This window comes from Pelecanus crispus, chromosome Z, assembly GCF_030463565.1.
Source record: "Pelecanus crispus isolate bPelCri1 chromosome Z, bPelCri1.pri, whole genome shotgun sequence".
NCBI classification, from domain to species: Eukaryota; Metazoa; Chordata; class Aves; order Pelecaniformes; family Pelecanidae; genus Pelecanus; species Pelecanus crispus.
The window spans coordinates 14,995,960-15,013,627 of record NC_134676.1 but is presented as its reverse complement, the minus strand read 5'-3'; the positions used below and the strand labels follow the sequence as shown (position 1 = coordinate 15,013,627).

Sequence of the window (17,668 nt, the reverse complement as noted above, 5' to 3'; positions counted from 1 at the left end):
GAAATACATAGGTCCTTGCAGTTGCTGATGTTGCAGCAGACAAAAGGACTTTTTTTTCCAAATGAATGAGTTCGAGAGTTCAAAACATGTCTACAATGCACATAATACTGATACAAGTTTATATATACATTTGGCACTCTAATATATGTGCAAATTTTGATTCAAAATTCTGGCCTTCAACCAGTGTTAAATTCTGTGGATAACTGGCTGAATAAAAGGGTTGCTTGATGAACCTAACTGCCTAACTATTTTCAATCAAGTAAAAAAACCCAGAACAAACAAAGAGAAACTGTGAAGCTCACAACGAATCATATTCAATATTGATAATAAAAGTGGAAGAATAGTTTCTGGCTTAAAATTCTTCAGCTACAGAACATTTTTCTTCATCAGCAATAAAACTTGTAACATAACTATCTTAAACTTCTGTATGAACAGCACAGATTGAGAATCTTGACACAAACACAGCACATAATATAGCTTGCAAACATCAGCAAGTGGAGAACATCAGTCTATCAAGAAATAAACGAATGAAAAGCATGCACAAGTGTTCAAATAAACCTGACAATCTGTGACAGATTTCTACGAAAAAATCTCCTGTTTAAAAATGGCAAAACAGAATAGATTTTCTCCTAAATCTAATTCCATGGGTCATGAGTCCAAACCTCAATAAACAGAATTATAAGCATTCATCATCATCATCACTGGGGAATATCCTGGTGATGATACCAGAGTGTAGAAGGAAATATCCAACAGAGTCTAAGTGTTCAATTCAGCAGGGAAGAAAAATCAGTAGAGGTGTAAGTTCATTTCTGAATGGAAATAATAATTTAAGTTTCTGATTATGACAGCTGAGTATGTCTACCAATGGATCTTCATATTTTCTTACCATTTGAACAGCAAAGTGAAGCTTAGCTGTCACGTATACCTTTCCAAGTATTTATTTGTTCTTATGTTACAAATAATTCATAAACAACACACTGTCCACCCTGACTGATGGTACTGTATAGTACACACTTCCACAATGCACAGATGGCACTGTCTACCATCACTGATGTCAAGCTTCCTGAGTAACTGAAAAAATGCTTTTAGCACTCAATTGCCCACAGCAATTTTATTTTCTGTAGATGCCAATGCCTACTTACTGCCTGATCCAGTAAAAACCACCAAACAATTAGAAAAATTCAGGAAGGTCACCACTTGGGTATTTATCTTCTTAGAATATCTTTCAATACTATTATAACTTCTGGAGATAAGGAAGAAAAAAAGGATTCTTCTAAAGTATTTCCCTATGAAGTCTAATGTAGAATCATCAGAATCACTGCCAACAGAGGAGAATTATAACCCCTTAGCACATATAAGTATAAATTATATTAAGCCACGGACATAAAGAATTGACACTATACATTGCAGAATGTTCTAATCGACAAAAGTTATAGGAAGTATCAGCCTCATAAAGGAGTAGATGAATTTTGATTCTTTATTTGAATGCCTGTAAAGTGCAGAAGTTTTTTTTCCTCCAACATACATCTGTAACAGTCCTTATAAAGTACAGGTAACAGAACTGTAGTCTCTTCAGGTAACTGAAAGGGAAATGAACTTGATAATGACTACTCAACTTTAGATCATGCTGAGAACACTTAGTAGTTCAGAAAGAAATGTACAGCATCCATAAGAAATGTGCTAGTCCACATTTTCAAAAGGACACATAAGATCTGAGATTTTTCTCATCATACTATGTACTGTACAGAGCCCAAATACATACACTGCTGTGATAATTACTGCCACCCTTGCACATTTGGAACAGCACTGGCAGAAATGCAAATATGCACTCTCTACTGAAAGATACATGCAAGTCTAGTTTAAAAACCAAAACAAACAGACCCCCAAAAAATGATGACCAATACCAGCTACATCACACAAAAACTAACCTTACAGGCCTAACAGTTTAACTGTCTAAAACCCGTATATGAATGCCAGAAGCTCAGTTACCACTTTGCAATAGCAAATGCACATATATATATATTTTTAAGGCCTCTTAAGATCCAGCTGTTGCTCCATTATTTCCTCTATATTGTCACAAGAAAACTGGCTTAACCAACTGTAATTAACCACTTCATATGATCACTACAGAGATGGTACAAGGAGGACATGAGCTAACAAATGTGATACTTATAAATTGAGTATATTTGATTCAGAAATCTGAACAATGAAGACTGATTCCCCATAACACCAGTTTTTCACACATCTTTAAAATTTTCAAGTATTTGAATGGATACATCTCAATCCAGCTGGCACAGAATCTCTCACACACCTGTTTGAGGATTCTGGCTATAGATCCTTGATCCATTTTGCTAGTGACTGCATCTTTCCTCAGTCTTGCAGCTACAGTTCCAAGATAGTCAAGTGATGCAACTCTTAGTGCCATTTCGGTGGATTTGTTACTGAACTGGTGAACCTAAGAAAAACAGAATAAGCTGTTAAAAAACCCCAAGTATTTATTTATGCAACTGAGATTCTTCTCAGAAGAGATTGCTTGACCTTATTACAAATTCCACCTAACTTCCATGCTGCATAAAATTATGTAATTTACTATTACACCGCAAATACACTACTTATTTACATTGATGTTTCTTCCTTTATTGGGTCTCTCTCTCTCTACAAATATACCTGTTAGAGTTTTTTAAAACATGTATTTTCATAAAATAAACTGGACAACTAGTACAGCAGATATCCTTTACAATAGCATAGATATTAAGCACCATAATGCAACTTCCTCATTATTCACACAAGTATAAAGAAAGCTACATTTTACCAGGAACATGACCATAAAATATTTTTCCAAGGAACAGCTCAAATCACTGTGTTAATTACATTGTGTAATACTGAAGAACATCTCTCAAAAAACTTATGAACAAAAATACTCACATTCTGTAAAATGTCATAAGAAAATGCTATTACTGGTAAAAAACCAAACCCATTATTTTCAGGTTCTGTGCTAAAGGAATAGTCCAGAGAAGATATTTAACATGAATAATTACAGCTATTAGTCTGACTGTGCTCCAAATGAATATCTACACTTATGAGATGCTATACAATGGCATTTTTTCATGTTGAAAATGTCACAGAATAGTGGAAGTGGACTTCCATGAGAAAGTGCATACATATGATCTTTAACAAGTTCCACATCAATGATCCTCTAACCCAAATTTTATTATCTACGTATTACAGAGTGGTGATACACGTAAGAAAATCCTTAAATGCTGCATGTGTGTAACAGTCAGAAAGCATTCCTGTAGTAGCTTCAGCTGAAATAAACAAGTCTTCATTGTAATAAGAAATAAATTAATATAATAGTTAAAAACAAGAATCCCTTACCAATAGCCTTCCTAATAAGCTAAGTAGCAACTCTGCAGCTGGCCATTCTGGTTTATTGACTGTCGAGAGAAGATCTTGAATGAAGTTCTCAAACAGTGGCCTGTAATCTTCTTCCCCTTGTTTACTGCCACACCTGTTTAAAAGAAAATGCATTTTGTAAGTGAATTTAAGAGCCATTTAAGCTTTTCTTCTGATGTAAACAGAAGTAATCCTATGTTTAATCAGAAAAAGTTTTATGCAATTCTAAAAAAAAAAAAAATCTGAAATATTAGCAGAAGATGTTTTATTCATTTACAGAGAAATACTTTAAACAGTTATCGCTCCAAGTTGCACTGCACATAAAGCAGCTACTCCATGATAGTAGAATTTTGTTCGTAAGATTTTTTTATTTATTGCTTTGAGTTCAAGTCTGCATTAACTTGGATGGACAAAGTAGATAAAATTGTAAAGCTCAAGCTGGAGTCGGGTATTTAGGGAGGTGCTGTGTCCGTATTCCTTAAGCTTGGTCTGCTTCACCTGACAGTGATAAGTCGTCTCAATATTATGGTCCACAAAGGTCAAAATCAGAATGTAAAAAACAAACAAAAAAAAAATCCCAAACCAAACCAAACCAACCAAACAAAAAAAAAATCAAAACATAACATACCTGATAGTGTTTCACTTACATGTGGCATCCCTAACTTTAATGATACCAGAAGTATGCAGAGATATTACTAGATGGCTATTAAATAGCCTTTCAGTTTAAGAGGAGAAATTAACGTGATATAAACCTCAGGACTTATTCTTAGAAATCCATTGGTTATTCAGGTATATGATTTTTTTTTTTTCCCTACTGAGCTATTGACATTCCTAACTTCAGCTAAATGAAAGTAATTTTTAGGCTTTTTTATATCTTTGTCATTCTGATGACTGAATGAATATGGTTTTGCTGCTTAAATATTTACTCAGCCTTCGTTTCCAGGATTCAGATGAGTAACAGACCCCTAATAAAATGATCCTACATGAACTACCAAACAGATTCTTACATGTATAAAGAACTCTCTGCAGAATTTCTGTTCAATAAAAATTTTTGTCCAGACTGGTAGCTCTGTTAGGGATCTATAAAGTATATTGTTATAGATGACTTTATGAGAATGTATTTAGCATTGCAAAGTGGCTATGTTTATCTTAAGGTATGACAGACTTTATTTGGAGTTGGTTTCATCAATGCACTGAAGAATGCAACAGTACTTACTTCTTAAGGAAAATAGAAAGGAAGTTTTGTGCTGTTCGCATGGCTGTTTCATATGAGTTAGTAATAAGCACATCTTGATCCACCTAAAAATAACAAGACATATTTGTCTATTCATTTAGCATACACAGAAATATTCCCAGATCAGCATTTCTCATGCATCAATAATTACAGCAGACATAAAATTTCAATGTTTGATTACTAAAGCACCATCATAAGATTATACCTACAAACACACAAAGTCATTCCTGCACAAAAAAAAAAAAATTACGGCTTTTTAAAAGTATCTTACTTTCTTGTTTGACTCCTCCTCTGAATTAGAATCTTTTTCTGCTGATGGTAAGTGCACCACACACTGAATAAGCTGCAGAACCAGTGCCGTTACCATCTGAATATACATAGGCTCTCCATCAGTGTCACTGCTGTTCAACCTGTTAATAAAAGACAGCATTAACACTAAAACTAAACAAAAAAAGACACAACAAACCAACAATTTTTGGCCCTAAATAGTATCTTTCTAAAATTATTACCACTAGCTAGAAATCTCTGTTCTAGACGTTAATCTAGTCATTTGCTTCTCACTTATGCAGCGTAAGATTTGGTCTAACAACACCAGTAAGTATTATTCTCAGGCAGAAGAGATGAACTGAAACAGCCCACAGATGGGCTATCAGATTATCTGTGAAGTTCAGCAGCCAAAAAATCTACAGGAATATTTAATAAATCGAACACCTTCATACTAAGGTTTATTATATATAATTCCATAACTATTTCCAACACACCACAAAAAAAAATACACCAAACTGTTGCCCTAATAATTTATTACTTATTACAAGGCATTTATCAGGCAACTCTACTCTCATTGTTTTGAAATATCAACCTCTAATAAAGTGCAGCTTCTGGAGTCGCAGATTTTTAAAGAAGTAGGTAATACTGAAGCCTAAACTCCTACATCTACAAAACTGTAAATGCTACTGTCTACAAGTTATTAATCTATGTCAGAAATTACCTGAAGTTTCTCAAACTCCTCTTGCTAGTTGGTAGTCTCGCAAGGGAAGTGAAAATTTCTTCTAGTATTAATTGTCTATGTTTTTCATACCTGGAGAACACCTATTTAACAGTTGCAGGATTGTTAGAAAATTATTTCTTGTTACATAAAATATTACTTGTTAAATATATTGTTAAAAATTATATATAGAAACATACATTTTACATGATACTTTAAATTGTAATTAATGCATACTTAGCTTTTAATGCATTATTTTGTTTCTTCAAAGAAGCATTTCTTCATAAAATACAAATTTTTTTTCAAATACAGATTTTTAAAAATCTTCAAATAACATAAATGTGGAATAGCTCTTAAAAATACCTTATGTTTCAAAAAATTCTGTCAAGTGTAGAATACACTGTATAGGAAAGTCAAACAGTACAACCCTAAGCTTTCAGGCTCCAGAACAGAGCAAAATTCTGTGGTAACATCAATTAAGTGAACACAGGTATGGTTGTAAAGCACATTTGAGAAACCAGTTTTACTTCATATCCTAAGCTATAATGTCTAACTGACATGACATATTCTTTCAATTTACAGGGTCAGGATCATATAGTTTGCCTCTCCTTTTATTTAAGCAGAATACTGGAGTATATCATCCTTACAAAGATGGAAAACTCCCACTTGAACAAGCACACCTATGCTGCACCGCATTTTTCTTGAAACAGTATTTTATCTGCCCCATGCATTTTTCACATAGCCACCTCTTCTGAGGAAAAGAATTTATTCTATTACACAGAAATATCCTACTAGTTCTATACTTTATTCCATTGCATAAATTCAAATCTTAACATAGGAAATAAGGAAAACCACATTGCTAAGATTTCTTAGCACACAAAAGGACAGGTAAGAGGAAGGGGTTATTGTTTACACTTCAAACGATGTAACCAAAATTAAGGAGCTCCTTGCTGAAGTAGGGTATTTCTTCCTATAGAGTACTCTGCAAATAGGGGCAGCTCAGGTAGATTTAATACTGCTCCTAGACTATGATACCAAACTGTAAAAACATGCAAGAATAAAATTAGTTCTAAACTCCAATTCTCTACCAGAGAGAAAATACAACCAATGTAAATGCCCTAATAACTCTCAGAATTACAGGAACATGAAACTGCAAATTAAAAAGTACTTACTGCAGTCACTAATTTGATGGCACATAACTGTAGTTCACTGACATTTTCTACAAAGAAAGGTGTTATTCCCATAGACGATACCTATCAATGGAAAGAAATTATTGTAAGTAGATTTGACTAACAAACTGGTATTTATGCAGTTTCACAAGTAGGTTATTTATTCAGCAGGTAAAGTATTCAACAAGATGTATTACTTCATATTATTTGCAAATAAAGTTATTAAAGGATATTAGAGCACAAGTCTTATGAGTAGCGGCTGAGGGAACTGGGGTTGTTTAGCTTGGAGAAAAGGAGGCTTCGGGAAGCCTTATCACTCTCTACAACTACCTGAAAGGAGGTTGTAGCGAGGTGGGTGTCAGCCTCTTCTGCCAGGTAACGAGTGATAGGATGACAGAAAATGGCCTCAAGTTGCACCAGGGGAGGTTTAGATTGGATATTAGGAAAAATTGCTTCACTGAAAGAGTTATCAAGCATGGGAACAGGCTGCCCAGGGAAGTGGCTGAGTCACCATCCCTGGAGGTGTTTAAGAGATGTGTAGACGTGGTGCTTAGGGACATGGTTTAGTGGTGGACTTGGCTGCTTCAGGTTTATGGTTGGACTTGATGATCTTAAGGGTCTTTTCCAACCTAGATGATTCTATGACTCTATATTTGAATACAATCAGATTAACCTTTTCTTAAGTGTACAAGAAAATCCATTAAAGATTTGAACATTAAATGTTCTCCTCCTGCAGGTTACCTACTACATAACAAACTAGTCACTCTGATGGTAATAATTCAAAAGTTTGTACTGCTTTCATACTTCATGTCATTGAGACAATGATACCTTACATTCTCTCTGGAAAAAGAAAAACAACATTTTCAGACAGAAATTTTTCTGATAAAACTTACCTGAAGAATGGTTGTATCAGTAAGAAGCTGTATCTCTAGCAACTCTGACAAGCTGCTGACAATGTCACAAACTTTGTTATACAACATCACTATAACTCTTTGCTTGTGGGTGGAACACTTGGCACGTTTTGCTTTTGAACTTAAAACACCACCTAGAATATGCAAGATATCTTCATTAATTTTTGCAATGTTTCACATCAAATATTAGAAAGATTATTTTCCTCAAAAAAGTCCCGCAAACAACTGCATGACTACAGCTTTGTAAAAGCAATTGCTTACAGAAGAAAAAAAATACTCAGTAGAATCAGCTGGAAAGCAAGAATTTCACATGCTGTTAATTTTTCATAATTGCTCTAAATTCTGGATCTGAGATTTTTAAAAAGGTTCTTAAAGTTGGACACTCACATTTAAAGGCATGCATGTGACAACAAAACGCTAAATGCTAAACAGTTTTCACTGAAATAAATCATTATATACACAGAGATTATGACTATAAAATGACTTATTCGTACATATTATAACGATACACAGAAGTTGAAATTCAGACGAACTTCTAAATACTTTAGTCTAAATACTTTGGTTACATTGACATTATTGCAGTAAACCCAGATGCTGTATGACTAAGTTATTCAGAGGATGCATTTCACTCACTGCTTTTTCACTCTACATTTCATCATCCCCAAACCAACACAAAGCATTAATTCAGGATGCTGTATGTGATATGGAAGAACTATCAGGATAAGAGTTACATGTAAAAATCTTATTCCAGAAGGTCATATCACTTGCATCACCATACAGTAGATTATGTTTTGGTATTTTTTGATGTGGAAAGATTTTTTAAAAAATCTCTTAGCATACTAACCACCATGAGGATCCACTCTATAGACAGGATCATACTGAGGATAGAGAGTGTTCTGCAAATGAAATTTTGTGTATTGAATAACTCTTTCTATTACGTCCTCAATATATACAGCTTTAGGCATATTTGGTGATGTCATAATATTGATAGCAGTAAGACAAGCATCAGCAGATTTTGTCACTCTTTCCATAATAAGATCTCTCCATAATCTCTCCTCATCTTCAGTGTCGTTGTTCTGTAATAGGCAAGAAAAACAGGGTAGTGTGAACCAGAAGTCAAATTTTTATCCTTACCAAGTAAAAGATAGTAACATTACCTTAATACACTTACATACACACGTGTATAAAATGTTGTATTTCCCTTTTTGATACAAAAATAGTTTGGTTTAGAAATCAGCTGTTTGTTTTACTACCAACATGTCTGTAATATGTCTTCCTAAGTTACAAGTCTTCAAAGTCGCAGTGTATTCTTCCACCTGAACACAAAGCAGCTTTCTGTCTGCCACTGGGAAGCACTATGAAGGAAGACTGCTACATACTCTATTTCAGACTGATGTATCTTAAGCAAAACCTAAACTCATTCATCTAGTGTTTTCTTCAGTGGCCTATGCACACCAGTTGCTGCTTTGATCAGTCCAATTTTTGCCAGTAGAGGGAATTATCACACAAAAAGACTGTTACAAGTCACATGAAACTCATAAGTACATGACTTTCTCTGCTTTGTAGTCCAACCCATCTATTATCAATGGGTTTAAAACATGTCTTATCAAATATGTCCATTTAGATTTAGCACAGGATACAGAGGTATTTCTGTGTTTGTACAAGCTACAAAACCAAACATACATGAGGTTAATTATGACCAGCCAGCACTACTTAAATATTGTAACAACTTTATTTATAGCAAAACCTAGTAGAATTTTTCATAGCTTCTCTGGTACAGTTACAGCCTACAGAGAAAAACAATCTTTCTTGCCTGTATGACACCACAGTTCAACGTTGTTGGCTTTCCTTGTAAAAATATGGGGTTGGTGAAACCATACCAACTTTTTTCCCTTTGGGGTAAGAGAATCTAAAACAATTATAGTGCATTATATATATGATATATATATTTGTAAAATCAACAGGAACCTGCAAATCAGGAGATCCCTGTAAAATTCTTGCATAGAATGGCTTTAAGTCATTTGTTCTTTACACAAATGAGGCGCAAAAAAGCCCGAAGTAGTTTTAAATATTTTCTTTTTTTTCCCCTCTTTAATCTTGGAAATAGACTATGCAAGTGCAGTCTACCTCTGAAAAACATTCTGACATGGAGGTAGGATATCTTCACTGCACTGTAAAAGAAGTCATTTTACTCCTTAGCAGAGGCTTTCTTTGCCATAATGATTTGAATCATGTTTAATAGGTTTTAAGAAAAAAACCTAAAACTTGTTTGGTTAAAGATTGCTTCTTTTTTTAATCAAAGCTTTGTCTCTGAATTGCAATCATTGGACAATTACATTAACTGCTTAATAATCTTGACTTTTCCTACAAAAACCTACAAACAAAAAAATCACTTTAAGAGCATTAGCATAAAGACTTAATCACAGTGAAGTAGAGCAGGTAAAACCACCTTCTTTTCACTTATTTCTCATATTGCTGAAGACATTCTGAAACGTATACTGAAACTTTGAAAACCCTACAAACTATCTAGATTAAAGTATTTACGTACAAATAATGTGTCTCTGGTTTTCATTTGCATGTTCAAATTCTTCCTTACCAATATAAATAATTACTCTCTAATTCTGCAGATCAAGGGTTTTTTTCCAAAAACCTCAAGAACTCTATTCTTGCTAGAATATTGTTTTGACTAGAAAGTGTAGAAAAAAATAAATACATGAAATATGAAACATCACGTATCAACCTCATAAAAACTCCAAATCCCCAGGTAGGTTTAGGTGTATCAGGAAAAAAACCCTAAAATCTTAAACTTCCTGTTGAGTTTGTTTACGTTGGTAACTTTGACTTTGCAGTGCAAGAACAGACCTAAACAAAGTGCTTCCTCCTTTCTCAATGCTCAGGAGAAGAATACGCTACATGTGAAAGCTGCAGTACTTTCATTGTGCAAGGGATGTTTTATGGACACGTAGCAAAGTAGCAAAGAAATGTCCAGTGGTGCAAATTACAACGTTACCATTAATATTTCAGGATGAAACTGTAATATTTAAAATTTAAACAAAAGAAGACTCAGTTGCTCCCAATACACCTGTTAGTTATCAGTACTATAGTAAAACATGTTTAGTACTGAAAAAATATAATCCAATGAATTGTACTTCAAATCTTAAAATTTGGCAATCTCAGTCACATACATATATCAGAAATTCCTTTCACACACATAGAATTGAAATGATCACTAAATGGAACTCAAGTGAAAAAACTCTATTCTACACAGTGTTATGAAATTATGTAATTTGAAACTCACATGGTTAAGTAATGTAGACAGCTTTGATCCATCTTGAATATTCTTCTCCAAAATATTCAGGACTTTTACTGTTTTATCTGTTGAGAGCTAAAACAATAAAAGAAACACATCAAACAACTGCAGGAACATAAAGGCTTCCAAACTGCTGAAAAGAGTGTCCATGGATGAAGGACAGAACTTGTTATGTAATCTGAAACACTCAAGATTCTAAGCAATTTGACATAAGGATTGTATCTTGACTTCTGTGGTTTCTGAAACAGCATGATTGAGAATGCTGATAATATAACTAAACTAAGTGAAATATATTCTAAGATTGCAATCAAACTGCATTTTCAACCAGCAAAATCCATGGAAATATTTAAAATTTCTTATCTCTCACTTACGTTGTATAGTTACACACTTTTGCTTCTACAAACAAAAATTTACCAAATTCAAGTATCAATCACACATTCTAACTGACCATATAGAGCTTTATTAGGAGAAAATCCAAATTCAATGAACAAGCAGAAATAAAATTCCCTGATACCTGAGTGCTAATAAAAAGGAAATGTATTCTTAATATTAGTGTTAACTTCAAAGAACTAGCATGTTGAAAAAAGTAATGCAAACTCACTTACTGATGTCCTATAGAATTATGAGTAAATTGTAGAATGTGCTAAACTCAAGAAGAGAGTTTCATTCATCCAGATACTATTGGCATTCACTTTTAGAAGCAACAAAATTCTGATTTTATGCATACATGTATGTATGTGTGAAAAATAGGGAACAGAGGTTAAGGGTGAGAACTATCAGGAAAGAGAAACATGCAGGCTGACAACATGCTACAACGGAAGGTATGGTGATAGAAGAAAAGTCCAGGAAGAGTATCCGAAATTATGGATTGAAGAAAACCCTTTATAGTGACTTCTATAGTAAGTGGCTTCACAGACACTTCATAAACACAGTAGGTGGTCATGAGCAGGCAAAGTAAGAGTTTTACATAAGCCTGCCCAAAGCCAAGAATACCAGGAAGATAAGGAAAGCAAGAACATTGTTTCTAGAGGTGTGATACCAACAGTTTGCACCAACAAAAGTTTCCTTGAACCGAAGTTGGGAAAAGTATGGCAAAGAAACCAGAATATGCAGTCTACAGAAAATGAATCTTATTATCACCTGGGGTGTTAAATCTTCTAAGTTTGAAAGGCCTTTTTGGAGAGACGGAGGAAGCAGGCAATTCAGTGTGATGCTGGATGGACAGCATACATTTACATTGCACTGATGGCATATATCAGAAAGGGTGGATTTTTTTTACTTTGCCAGCAGGTTCTGATTTATGGTGGTTGCTCAATACCAGCTGTAAGGGGCAAAGCCTACAGGCTGACATGCTTTTGCAAAATATTAATTATTTTAGACTTTACTGCCCAGGCATGAGTATTGCATATTGGCATACAGTCAACATTGACACAGAGAAGGACCATTCAACAAAAATGTCTCAGCTTCAGAGACAGTAACAAGATGTGGTAACTTTTAGGCATTTCAGCTAAGTCAGCAGAAGCACAACTGTTCACAGTATCTGTCACATGCACACCTGAAGAGGGCGGCATGTTATTACAGGGGATGTAAGTTTTTGCATGTTTATCAAAATTATATGTTCAAAAAGAGTTAAAGACTATGAAGATGTACCTTGTCCATAATGCCCATTGCCTTGATTTTTGCAGATTCACTACCCAGCTCACTAAGCTGATGTTTTCCAAGTAGCAATTCCTGTGGAATCTCATCATCATCACCTTAAAAAAAAAAAAAAAAATTAACAATCATATTTCTAATTAGACTTCAAGGAAATCAGTATTTTACAGCCAATACAAAAAAGCCAACTGAAGAAAAAGAACTGATTTTCCAAATAGCTGGCATCTAATAGTTCCAAATAGTTAGTATCTAACAGTTCCATCTAATGAAGACTGATGAGGACAACTTTTGGTTCTGCTAAAACAATAACTACTTGTTAAATATGACTGGTTCTGAAATACCATTTAACAGCCTAACATGAGGCATCCATTTCTGAAAGTCATAAATAAAGAATTTTTAATATAGCAAAACCTATTTATTGCAGCTCTTGTGCCATCACCCTCATTTCAGTAAAACAAATCTTAAATGATTGTAGTCCTAATTCTACAGTTCAAGTCTGGGGGAGGGCAACAGATGAAAAACACATATGAACTTAAGTACCTTGGGATACACTGTGTCTTAATTGCATTTACCCTTACAAAAACCCCATGATATTACCAGACACAGAAAGAACCAATGACTTTGCTTTTAAGTCCAAGGTCGTATACGCTATTGCTTTAAAAACTGTAGTGATTTGTTTAGTGTGCTCCTCCCCTTGTTCTAATCCCATGACAAAGATGGTAGGAAAAAAAATTAAAGAATACTCTATTATCCATTTCAATAGAAATTCACAGTGGTCAACCTGAACTACTTCCTCAGACACTTAATGCTAAGCTGGCTGGTTTTCCACTGAAATGGATAAGGAGCATACAGTGATTCAGTGCCTCGGCCATAAATGCCTAAGGACTCTGCTGCTTGAATTGAATAATCAAGCACTGTTGGGACAAAGGCCACAGACACAAAATTATGTGCCTCAGACATTACTGGGAAGAGAACATCTTACGTTAATCTTGTTTACAAAGATACATTTCAGAGAAACAACACCCTGACATCCCAAAGACATATCCTTTCCATTCCAGGGGACTACTATTTGTCTCATTATGATTCATGCCCCTTTTGGATTCTGCAGGGAGGAGGAAGGAGGATCTTCTTCCTGCAGCAGCAAGTGAAATTGGAAAGGGAAAGGCCACCACTCAAGGTGGAAGCCATATAAATGTAGTATACCCTAGCATGTATTACAAGCAATTAAATCACCAAGAAGTTTGAAAATACTGAGATACAAAGTTTTTGGTGTTTCTTGTGTTCCTAGTTGGAGAAAGCATTTTGAAAATTTCTGACATATTACCAAAAGCTGTAAAATCCATGTCTTCCAAATTTTCCAAAATATTCTCTATTGAAGCAGTAAACCTTTTGAAAGTTGAAGAATCCATCATTTCTGTTGAAAAAAAGAAATTTATAAATAATTATTTTATATACAAAACTGAAAATACAAACTGTACAAAATAAATCTTCTAAAATTACCTTCAGGTGTTAGTTTAGGTTCATAAGCTTTCCTCTTCTTTTGTTTTTCTTTTTTCTTCATTTTTCTAGCCACTAATTAAGAGAATAAAGAATGAAACAAGTACTAGCTCAAAAAAGAAATACAGGATCTTTTACATTTCTTACATTTGTATTCAATACTGCATATAAAGATGTTTATTTTAAAATGTTTAACATATCTGTTAAAAATGCACTAGTATTATGGAAGAAAATTAAATTTTTAAAATTAGCAGTTACCCTCACTGAGGCTAGGGGGAGGAGAATAATCATCCATATCAGAGTCATCGGGACTGCGATTACGGTAACGGCCACTACCAGAAGTCCTCCTTCCTTCATGATAATGGCCACTTCTCCTATGGTCAGCAGAACTTCTTCGGTCATGTTCTTCATACTCCCAAGCTTCATCTCTATCCCTTTTATGTCTTTTACGAGAAGCTAGAAATAAAATGCATTTTCATTATAAGTACAAAAATTATACTTTTAATAGCTCAAAACTAAAATTTTTTAAACATTTAAAATACATACAGATGTGGCACTTAGGGACACTTGGCAGTGTTAGGTTTATGGTTGGACCTGATGATCCTAAAGGTCTTTTTCAACCTAAATGATTCTGTGATTTCTAAGTTAAACACTGTTGTATAGCTGTTCTGTAAAAAGTGAACACCCTGAAACTATTATATAAAACCCTGTTATGGCATTATTCCAACAATTTTTTTTTAATTACATGAAAACCATGCCTGGAACTGGCGAAGACACCAGCAAACATTTAAAAATACAAATTTACAGGGCATTTGTCCTTTTAAACACAGTAAGGAAAGTGGAACAAATCAAAGTAAGTTTCATCCTTCCATAAGAGAACATTGAGATTTCTTCAGTTATCTAAATTGTGACTACTACTGTCACATACTCCAATTCAGTGATTGCTTTGCCCATCTAATACAGCAAGTTCCAATGAGACTTGGCAATCCAGTTGCTTAAAGATATTGTGTTTTGCCAATACAATTAAAATTTTGCCTTGATATATACTGCAGGAAACTCAGTGTAAAGGAGAAAGCTGGAGTCACAATTCTGGGCCAGACTGCAAGTCAGTACCACAGAAGATTATTATAACCAGTTTTCAGTCAGGACCAAAAATCCCAGAAGTGGCTGTTGAAGAAACTGGGATAAATGTTCTATACAGAAACAGAGATTCAGTGGAAATAAAGTGGGGGAGCAGAATGGACAGTTCTCTGTTATTTTCAAAGAAAGCCTTGTGTGTCTTGAAGGGAGAGGGTGCTAAGATGTAATAGAAAAAGGATGTGGAGGCGGAGGTACCTTCATCCATGAAATCAGCCAACTCTCCATTATCTAATGTAACAGGATAACTGGACTAGCAAAGAGATGTCTAACACAGACTGTGCTGTGAAGATCAAAACAGTTCCAAAACATCACATTCTAGACTAGCAGAGCTTATGCTTGTGAACCTGCATATAACAGCCTTGACATCTGTGTATCTCTACCAAAGTATCCTGCATTTTAGAAAGGTATGACTGTTTATAGGGTTGTTTCTGAGCAAAATGTCTCCAAGCATTTATACAGAACTGGAACTGGACTGACAAGTTCTTCCCACAACCCCAATTTAGTTAGAAGCATAGTAAACATACCAGGATACAGTCACACCTGGTATACGTACCAGGATATAGCCAATAGTCAGCCCAGGCTCAGATTTAATAAAAAAAATTAAAACTGAGGCGATGCTAATGCTCTGCACTGCACCCTAGAGGGCTTCCACTTCTGAAAGTAGTAAAAAACTTCTGCACAGAGGTGGTCCAAGTCTTTAAGGTAATAACTCAGTTCAGGCTTTGAGCTGTACTGCTTCTGGATCAGACTTGCTTCTGGAGGCAGTACAGTCATGTTCATGATGCCTGAGCTACTAACACTGTCTAAAATGGTTGAGAGTTAACTGCAATTGAAGAAATGGAGGGCCATCTTGGATACCTGCAGTGAGCGTATTGGAGAATAAAGTAAGCGTTTTATGGGAAAAGACTTTACACATCTTAACTGATTCTTTTTCCCCCATGAAACAGTATTTTGTGTTTACAAATCATCAGTATCAATTTAAGCTCTGTAGGATGAATTCTGACCCCAGCTACATCTCCATGAGATAAGTAACTTCCAATATTGCTTTCCAGCAGAATTTTAAACTGACCAGTTTATAAATGCTGCACGACAAAACAGAATGTGTTACAGTTGTGCTGGCTCTGCAAGGCAAATAAGATGAACACAGGAAGAGCTATTCACAATCACTGTTCCATGGAATTTATTTTGAAGTAGATAAAACTGACTAAAAATTCAAGGATTAATAACATTTCAAGAGTTATTGTTGATTTTATACATAAATAAAGACTATTTGGAATATAAATACCCAATTTCCTTCTGAATTCAGCAAAACATTTATGCAGTAACACATTTAGCACTTATTGTATAAGAATGATTTAATCAATTCTTAACTTCTCATCATTTAATTTAATGGAATGTCATTTCTTCATGAGAGACTCAAAGAAATTTTTCCTCTTCTGTAACAATCACTATTTCATATTTTTTAAAGTTCAATTTTAGACAACCAAAAGAATTCTGAAATACATATTTGTAACAATACAAATCTATTCAGTATACTTGTCACAAATCTTTCATTCTCTTGATCATTTTGCTTTGGTTTAATTCAATTCAGTTCTACAGTAACATTTGAGAAATAATATAATTTATTTTTAAACCACTGAATTGTTTAGAATGATGGCCAGACCTCTTGAGTGGATATAATGAACCTAGAATCCCTTAAAGTGTATAATTACTGGGAAGGTTTTCTTTCATTTGCTTTACTTTGTAGTTAAGAATTTCAACAGCCACTGTGGCCAATAGGTAGGTTAAGGTATCTGAAATTCTTGACAATTCTCTCCGTTCCCAACCAACTTAAATAATTTTGCTTTATTTATTTATTTTTTTAATTCACTGTTCCAGATTGTTAACATCATAAACAGGTGATATGATATGGTAAACAGAGAACACAGAATCCTGAATGAAGCAAATAATCATTAATCCTTTGCCATAATCAAGACTGATTAACCTCAAGATCTCATACTCATGCTCAAAGCAACATTATTCAGTTATAATTAAAAGGAAAACCAACCAAAAGGACATTCTTTTCTGCTTCTTTGATAAAGATCAGCGGTATTGCTATTATATTTTTTACATGTATGTGTGCATAAGAACTGCATATCTGTTGCATGAGAACTTGAAACATATTAAAAAGCAGAACAAACAAATCTTTCTCTTTTGGACCCTAAGAAAGAGTAGAAAGCAAAACATGGCGTTTTATAAAACTTTTTGTCTACAAAATTTTGTTTAAACATAAAAGATGTTTATATAAGCGAAGGTAGAAAGAGTCTAAATTTGGGAAAAAATCATTGTAAGCAAGGTGCCTTTTCAGGTTAACAGCAATAGGCACTTCTTCTGTAG

The 17,668-nt window shown here is 34.3% G+C and overlaps 1 protein-coding gene across 7 annotated transcripts in view; it reads right to left on the bottom strand.

Annotated features, from left to right (window-relative positions):
- The window catches only part of NIPBL (NIPBL cohesin loading factor), a 161,611-nt gene that overhangs the window by 26,503 nt on the left and 117,440 nt on the right, over window positions 1–17,668 (bottom strand). For 5 of the 7 annotated variants that reach the window (XM_075727004.1, XM_075727008.1, XM_075727009.1 and 2 more), the window contains 13 exons: window positions 14,411–14,608; window positions 14,156–14,227; window positions 13,980–14,069; window positions 12,653–12,756; window positions 10,991–11,077; window positions 8,537–8,768; window positions 7,675–7,826; window positions 6,785–6,865; window positions 5,616–5,716; window positions 4,899–5,037; window positions 4,610–4,692; window positions 3,376–3,508; window positions 2,312–2,455 (listed from right to left, as the gene is read on the bottom strand). In XM_075727004.1, the coding sequence (XP_075583119.1) occupies window positions 2,312–2,455; window positions 3,376–3,508; window positions 4,610–4,692; window positions 4,899–5,037; window positions 5,616–5,716; window positions 6,785–6,865; window positions 7,675–7,826; window positions 8,537–8,768; window positions 10,991–11,077; window positions 12,653–12,756; window positions 13,980–14,069; window positions 14,156–14,227; window positions 14,411–14,608 (1,616 nt within the window). The remainder of the gene's footprint in view (window positions 1–2,311; window positions 2,456–3,375; window positions 3,509–4,609; window positions 4,693–4,898; window positions 5,038–5,615; window positions 5,717–6,784; window positions 6,866–7,674; window positions 7,827–8,536; window positions 8,769–10,990; window positions 11,078–12,652; window positions 12,757–13,979; window positions 14,070–14,155; window positions 14,228–14,410; window positions 14,609–17,668) is intronic. The other 2 variants (XM_075727005.1, XM_075727006.1) reach the window with 2 other exon arrangements.